This window comes from Mandrillus leucophaeus, unplaced genomic scaffold (genome assembly GCF_000951045.1).
Source record: "Mandrillus leucophaeus isolate KB7577 unplaced genomic scaffold, Mleu.le_1.0 Scaffold677, whole genome shotgun sequence".
NCBI lineage: Eukaryota > Metazoa > Chordata > Mammalia > Primates > Cercopithecidae > Mandrillus > Mandrillus leucophaeus.
Window position 1 is genome coordinate 771,465 of NW_012107330.1, and position 8,713 is coordinate 780,177.

Genomic DNA, 8,713 nt, shown 5'->3' on the forward strand with positions numbered 1-8,713 from the left:
ACATGGCATTGTAATAAATAATACTGAGAGATTACATGTATTTTTCACCCAGTTTTCCCCACTGATACTATCTTATAAAACTACAAGAAATCCTGGTCAAGAAAAAAACCAGGTCAAGAAAACAATCAGGATACTGACATTTATATAATCAAGATACAGAACATTTCTGTCTCCACAAAGATCCCTCTTGTTATCCCATAAAATTAAAAAAGCTGCTCCCTTTTCCCTCCTTTTCTCCTGGAAACTACTAATCTCTTCTTCATTTCCTTAATTTTGTCAATCTGAGCATGTTATATAGATGAAATCATACAAACAATCATATTTGGGACTGTTTTTTTTCCCTTCACTTGGCACAACTCCGAAGATTTATCCACATTGCTCTCTATATTGAAAGCTTGTTCCTCTGTATTGCTGAATATTTATTCCATAGGATGAATGGACCACAGTTCATCTAGCCATTCACCCTTTGAAAAACATCTGGGCTGTCTCAGTTTTTGGCTATTATAAATAAGGCTGCTGCAAATATTTGCAGACAGGTTTTTGTGTGAACATTATTTTTTATTTATCTGGGATAAATGCCTTGGAACAATTGTCTAGTGAAATTTAATTGCTAGGTCGGATAGTAGTATATGCTTAGGTTTTAAAGAAACTTTCAAAATATCTTCCAAAGCAACAGTACCACTATACATTCCAACAGCAATGTATGAATGATCCAGTTTCTCCGCATGTTTGCCATCATTTGGTGCTGTCACTTTAAAAACAAAAATTAACCATTCTGATAGATTTGTAGTGATACTCTATTGTAGTTTCAATTTGCATTTACCTATTGGCTACTAATGTTAAAATATTTTCATGTACTTATTTACCATCTGTAAATCTTCAGTGAAATGTCTCTTCATGTCTGGGCCCACTTTCTGATTGAATAGTTGTGTTTTTGTTATAGTTGTTATTTTTAACTATTTAGTTTGAAGAATTCTTTATATATGAATGTTGGTCCTTCGTCAAACATGTGAATTTCAAATATTTTCTTCTAGACTGTAATTTGTATTTTTAGCCTGAAAACGGGGTCTATTATGGAGCAATAGTGTATCCTGCTATGGACTATGCTTTTGGTATACAGTTTAAGAAATCTTTCCCTAGCCTTAAATCCCAAAGATTTTTTTCTAAAAGTTGTATAGATTTACGCTTTACATTTAAAAGCATGATCCATTCTGAGTTTGTATAAGGTGTGTGGCTTAAGCCAATATGATGCTTTTTTTTCTTGTGGGCTTTTGGTTTTATTTTTTGCCTATGTATATCTGATTGTTCTGGTACTAGTTGTTGAAAAGACTGTCCTCCATTAAATTGCTTGTGCACGTTTGCCAAGAATCTATTAGGCATAGTTTTGAAGGCCTATTTCTGGGTTCTCTCTTCTCTTTCATTGATCTATGTGTTTGTCCTACTGCCAGTTCCAGTCTTCATTACAATAGCTCCCGAAACCTAATTTTTCTAAAGTTCATGATCAGTTTAATACAGCAGACTTTTCAAGCTTAAATTATTTAGATAATGTTATGTTAGAAATTTTTAGTATAATATTTTAGTTTATAAAAGTCAAACATTTTTCTTACTATAACATATGATTTACAAAATCCCAATGAATAAAGGTAACTCAAAGCAAAAGATAAGAAAACAGGCCAACATCTACACTAGGAAAAGAGGCCTTTGACTAAAATTCCTCTGTCTTTTACAGCATAAATTACTTACGTCAAAAAATATAACCTAAAAAATATACCACATATATATTCCAAAAGACTAAAGCCATCAAATAGCAGTTCTTTCAAACTGTGAAATTCCATGTGTTCAAAAGGCTTTCAAAGCATTATATGAGGCTTCATGCCTTAAGTCCATAAATTTTTATTGTTCATCTTAAAGCTTGTAAACTTCCTTGAATGATTTCCAATCATTTATTCTTTACAGATACTAATCTGCTGAATTGGCTTTCCAACATTTACTTTGCTTTTTAACTGTGCAAATGATATCTAAGTACAAAACACTCAACAATCATACATATTGCTCTAATTGTGCTTCAGGGCTCACATGGAATAAGGAAACACTAATTTCAATTAGAACATTTTATTTTTTCAGAATTAATTTCTTGGCTTGCCCCATTTGCAAAATTTTCTACAACCCCAAGCTGACATTCAAATACCACCAAAGAATCCCTAGACCATGATCTGAGTCAATGTTTTCAGCAGGTGCCTTCCCAATATACACATCTGAAGCTCAAGGCATAGCCACTAGAAAAGTCTCTAATCTGTACACACATGAAACACTAAAGCATATGGTAAGGCTTATCTTGAAACTTTCACAAGCCCACATTTGTTGGATTTGCCAAACTCTGCCACATTATCTTCTGCCAAGAGATGGACTTGGATCAGGACAGGCACTTGGCAAATTGTCCCAATTATTTGCTATATAGATATGAAAGATCTTTGGACATTACCTTCAAACACCTTTTATGCAAAGTAGTCATTACTGTCCTCCTGTAGTTACTAGATATGCCAGATTTTGCTTAGGTGAGTTATAGCTGAGTAAAATTATGAATTGTCACCCCAATGCATCACAAAGAAAAGTATTCTCAAAGAAGATCACTCCTTTACCTGTTTGACATCATATGCCAGCAGGACATACTTTAAATCTGGTGAAACTGAATGTCTTGATGCTTTGAAGGTTACCTAGAAAAAGAAAATAAAAAGTTATATTTAAAAGCTTTTTAACATGAACTTGGATGTATAAATATATTTTAAAAACTCAATTATCATTGCACTATAAAATGTCATTCTCATTTCTTTTGTATTATATATATATTTGCACGTATGTCTGTATGATTATTCGGATGAATATAAAAAACTTAAAGAGGACATTTTAGACATTTCAGCAAGAAAAAGTTTGCTAATATATCTTTCTATATGTTATCTCTTAAAGAATATGTTATTATTATTATTATTATTACTATTTACTTTGAGACAGATTCTCGCTCTGTCTCCCAGGCTGGAGTGCAGTGGTGTGATCATGGCTCACTGAAAGCTCCGCCTCCCGGGTTCACACCATTCTCCTGCCTCAGCCTCCGCAGTAGCTGGGACTATAGCGGCTCGCCACCACACCTGGCTAATTTTTTGTATTTTTTTTTTTTTTTTTTTAGCCAGGATGGTCTCGATCTCCTGACCTCGTGATCCGCCCACCTCGGCCTCCCAAAGTGCTGGGATTACAGGCGTGAGCCACCACCTCCTGCCAATATTTTTATTATTTAAAAAATTCAAAGGCCTATTGAAATTCCTGAGTAACCAAAATGCTTTTATATTTGCATGCTAGATTAATCAAAAGGAAAAGACTATTGACATTCTGCTTGTCATAATTTTCTGTCTCTGTGTTTTTGTATTCTTACTGGTTGAATGTTTATATTTAAAGAGGACACTAACATTAAAGGCAGACTCTTTAAAGGAAATCCCCAGGGTGAAACAGAAATACATAACATTGCATTTGATGTCAAACAAAAACTACTACACTGTACTTGACTAATTTTGAGCCTATAATAATTGAACAAATTTGAGGACAGAAGGAATTTAAACTACACAAAGAAACAAATACATTCAAGGTAGAGAAAAGATTTCCCTTGAATTAGAGCTACTTGTCTAATTCATATCTACAGAGAGGGCAAGCACATTGAGTTGATGAATCAAAAACCTCCAAAATATAAACAAAAAAAACACATTTGTATAAAATTTTAAGCACAATAGATACTTTGCATGGTATTTGCAGAGAAATATGTACATAAACAATTATGCACACCTTATAGTTTCCATAAGACTGCACTCTGTAGAGTCCAGAAAAGTGTAAAGTCAGAGTTTCTCTGTTTTGTGTTTGTTTGTTTGTTTGTGTTTGTTTTACATAGGGACCCCAAAACACAATGGATAGGATAGGAAATTCAGACTAATCCATATTTGGCAAGTTTGGGTGGTATAATAAAATATATTTGTGGTCTCTTCTATGGTTCTTGGCACAGAGCTCCAAAAACCCTTGAAATTTCCTGAGTGATAGAAATGTCTTTTGTTATTCACAGCAAACTTCTTTCCACTTTATTGGATTTCATGCTAAAGCGACTGCAACATCAGAGGACTCTTTGTGAGGGGAGGGGTTAGCTTATAGTTTCAGGATTAACTGGTCATCAGGTCACATCAATCATGCAATTACAAATTTAGAAATTTCAGCCCCATTCTAAGATCTGGTAGAAGAGCTGGAGATCAGAGTTCAGCAGCTGGCCAGTGATTCACTAAATCATGCCTAAGTAATTAAACCTTGCTTAGAAACTCTGAATGATAAGGGTTGAGGGAACCATCTGGTTGGTAAACATACGGATGCACTGGGAGGGTGATGTGCCCCAGCCCAAAGACAAACAGCCTCCTGTTCTGGGGACCCCTTCAGGCATCACCCCATATATCTCTTCATCTAGCTGTTCATTTGTACCCTTTACAATAAACTGCTACTCATAAGAATGGCTCTTGTCTGAGCTCTCTGAGTTATTCTAAGAAATTCTCCAGCCTGAAAAGGGGTAATAAGAACCCTCATGTTTGTAGCCAGGTTGGACATAATTCCGTACCGTTGGGACCAGGGACTGGCAGCTGGCATCTGAGGTGAGGACAGACCAGGGGAATTGAGCTCCTTAACTGTGGGGTCTATGCTGATTCCTGGTAATTAGTCTCAGTATTGAATTGAATTGTGGAGCACTCAATTGGTATCAGAGAATCATTTTTGGAATGACATAGCTTGTTAATTCCTGAGCCAGATATGCAAGAGAATGGAATGCTCAGGGAGACCTCACCATGTGACAATGCTAAGGTATGGGAGTTTACACCTTTCTTATACAATCTACATATAAAGCATTTTAGAAGAAGATGACAGTGTTCACTGGCAATAATTCACGTCAAGAATTTTGTTTTTTTTTTTATTTTTTAAAAGATTCATTTAAATAACCATGAAAATAACAACATTAGCAGCTACCATTGATTGGTCATCTATCACGTGATCTGCAAGTTGCTAGGACCTTTGCAATTATCAATGATCTTAAATAGTCTTCAGGGCAATACTATGATACGACCTCATTCTCTCTCTCATTACTTTATTGTATATTGAAATTTGATAGAAATTAACCTATGGGGAATTTGGGGTGACACTAGATACACAAAGCATCCAACATTATAGTATCAGGAGGTGTATTGCTTTTAAGGAAATGTTTAAGGGGACAGTATCAAATGGTGTGCTGTTATGTAAAGACGGGTAGGGCAATATCATCATGCTTGTCCTACAATATTGCAGTTGTTATACCTTTCCCAAGGTCAGAGAGAAGCATGCATAACAAGACAATCCAGGAGGGCCTCTTTTCATAAGCCTTGCATTATCTCACTAGCAGTAGGTTTTATTGTTTTTGAGCGCTTCTCTGTCTAAAGTCTGAATTAATTTAAAGGAAATCTCACCTCCCTCGTCCTCATCCACCCTCATGTGATGTTCTTCACACAAATTAACTTCACGCTTTCACAGGTGCGTCTGTGCCTCCGGTGACAACATTTTAGTATCTTTTACAGTTCCTACAATTATCCAGTCTGGTACTTTATTAATTATCACTCTACTGCCTCAAGCTTATGCAGCACACAAACTGGGAAACCTTCCAAATATCTTTTCAGGGGCCCAAGCTGCTGAACCTTCTCTGAAATTAAAGAGTTGTGGACAGGTCACTGATGCTGCAGAGAAACTTACTGATGATACACGAATAAGAAATGCATCTTGGCAGTTTAGGCAACAGGACAGAAGATGTTGGAAATCTTACATCAATCCCTCTTAGTTTATGACCTTAATGTTATCATCTATTGCATTTGGGGGATTAATTCTTTCTAGCAGCCACAGGACACATCTTAGTCAACACCGATTCTAATTGTAGACATGAAGTAATTTGGGTTTAATTTCAACTTAATATGACTTCAATTTGTGGTTTGGGGAAGTTGATTATTGCCACTAATGCTATTACAGTATTTTCATATATAACAACTTAATTACCATTGAAATGGAAGGATGCAAAAGTAATTTCCACATGTGTTCATTGCCATTACTCAGCAATGGTGCCTGCCTGTGCAGTTTCTGACATCCAACATCAGTAGGTACAAAGGGCAAAAAAATGCATGAATACTGACATCTATGTACATTCTGCTGAAGGCAAGCAAGGTATGATAAACAGAGTAAAGTGAATATGCAGGTGATTAACTAGATGAATTAAGCAAGAAAGACAAGGTATTTGATCAAGTAGAGAAACAAATGTATGCTTTCAGGCAGCTTGGGAACATTTTGTGGTACCTCTTTATGTATCATTCCATTCAAGTGAATCTTATGTATTGAACATTCATTGTACAACAAGACCCCTGGGAGACACTGAAGGTGCCACAAAGTTAGGAAACCGAACCGAGTAGGATGTTTTCCATTCCATATTGTTCAGGATAAGACAAGTGTCATGAACCTCTTTAGTCAATGGTAGAGCCAGGGTACAAAACATGGATGCTTTAAACCACTAGGTATGCAGAGTAAGAATGAAGCTATCTGCATAAGAATCAAAGAGAGATGGAGTAGTCAGACTGCCTATTTAAAAGAGCCCAGTAGCTCCTCAGCTCCAGATACAACGTCCTGTAGAAAAATACACACAGTGTTGCTAGTTTTCCACTTTTTTCAAAAAAAGAAAGCAAAATTTAATTTACAATCTTATAATTTTAAAATTATGATTCAATCCTAAATATACTTGGGGTCCAGATTCTTTCTGGAGCCTACAAGCTTGCCAATTTTTGGTAAAGTAATAATTGCCATAAGGATGGGTGAGGAGAAAGAAGACAATGCTATGAGGTTTAAAAAGCAGAATTATATTCTTTTCATCTATTTGGTGGTAACGTAAGAGAAAACCTTATCTTCCAGTGTTTTTGAGTTAAATGCAGTTACAACCTACAATATGAGAATAACCTTCAAAAAATGCACAAGTAGCTTAAAAACAATTCCTGGGAAGATGAGGGATGATTCCATAGATTACTGCTATTATGTATGAAGTACGCATTACGCCAACATGAATATGCCAGTGCTTATTACTGTTTTCATAAGTGGTAAAACTGAAAGCCAAGAAAGAAGCAAAATCAGGTTTGAATTTAGAATTACTACCTTGGCAACTGGGTGAAAAACTAGTTAGATTTGATGACATCTTGAGTTCATGACAGCTGGTAAGAGGCTCATGACAATCCAAGAAAGCAATGTTAAGAAGTTAAGGAAGAAGCAGAGGCAAAGAGTGAAAGGGACATGTACAGGGGAGGTTGTGAATAAAGTACAAAAAATAAATAAATAAATAAGGATTAGATTTTAAGATGGAGAAAGAAGAAAGTATACAGAATAACTCCAGGTTTTCAAGTTTTTATCATTGGGTGAATGTTGCTTTTGTAACATTCTCACTGGGGAAAATAAAGAAAAACAGGTATATTTTGAGGAAAGTTTTAGACATCCAAATTTTATATACATTATTGTTATAGCTCCTGACGGATAGCCAATAGAAATGTGCAGGACTTGTGGATAAAAAGCCTGCAGTTTAAGAGAGATGCCAGAAAGCCTCATCTTTAATCATTTATACAGAATACTAGACAAAAGTTTATGTTCAATGTAAATCCATCCCCTCTAAAGAAAAGGAGCAAGTTCCCCAAATGACATGGTCTACCGGGGTGGGCCAGTAATCATTGCAGTTAAGAGCAGTGGGTACCATTGCTTGTATTCTTTAAATGTGCATGTTTTCTTTTTCTTGTACCTTTGTTCAACTTCCTCTACTTGCTATATCACCTTCACCTTTCCCTTTTCCTTATTCAAATTGTGCTTCTCTGAAGCATCATTCTATTTCTCCTCCTTTAAGCCTTCCCTGTCCTTCTTAGCTCAAGTGATTCATCTGATCTCACATGTATATAATTACATGTGCAGTTCATCTAACAATTGATCACTGTTTCGTGATTGCACTTCTAGGTTGTTTGGAACTGCAATTTACATCTTTTATTGCCACAGTAATGTCCCTATTAAGAGGCTCCATTACAATGATTCACTTTTGTCAGAAACATTATAACTAGAGGTAGAAATGAGATAATGATGGTATTCCAAGATGTCAGATATTAAAGATCATAGCAAGAAATCATTAAACACAAACTTAAATGTCAGAAGTGCCAGAAAATATAAAATATTCATTTGTATGACTTGAGGCTGAGAAAGGACTAAGCAAAGGGAGAATGAGAGATGCAGTTAAAATTAACACAAGTTGCTATGAAGGACTTGGTTGCCTTAACATTGAGAAATGGCAGAACATTAGGAACTGTACAGTAGGGATGTGTATTGTTCCAGATCTTGGAATAAGCTGGTAATAAAAACATCTACAGACATCTCTATTTACAAAATAATAAAAAAAATCATGCTCCAGGAGCTTTGGCTGAAAAATTCTGAAATCGCAGATGGGTACGTTTTTAACAGATAGTGAATGATGGAGACAAAAATGTAAGTCTTCTTGGATCTTACGATATTTTCCCTGCTCCCTCAACCTCCAGCCCATCAAACTCCCTGAACATACACACACATATCCTTTATGTTTTGTTTGTTTTGTTTTGTCTTTTGACATAGCACTATA

General features: G+C 35.6%; 1 protein-coding gene across 1 annotated transcript in view; it reads right to left on the reverse strand.

Moving 5' to 3' along the window:
- The window catches only part of DPP10 (dipeptidyl-peptidase 10 (non-functional)), a gene marked incomplete at its 5' end in the record, with an annotated part of 598,060 nt that overhangs the window by 384,339 nt on the left and 205,008 nt on the right, over window positions 1–8,713 (reverse strand). The window contains one exon of the mRNA XM_012002083.1: window positions 2,640–2,714. Within this exon, the coding sequence (XP_011857473.1) occupies window positions 2,640–2,714 (75 nt within the window). The remainder of the gene's footprint in view (window positions 1–2,639; window positions 2,715–8,713) is intronic.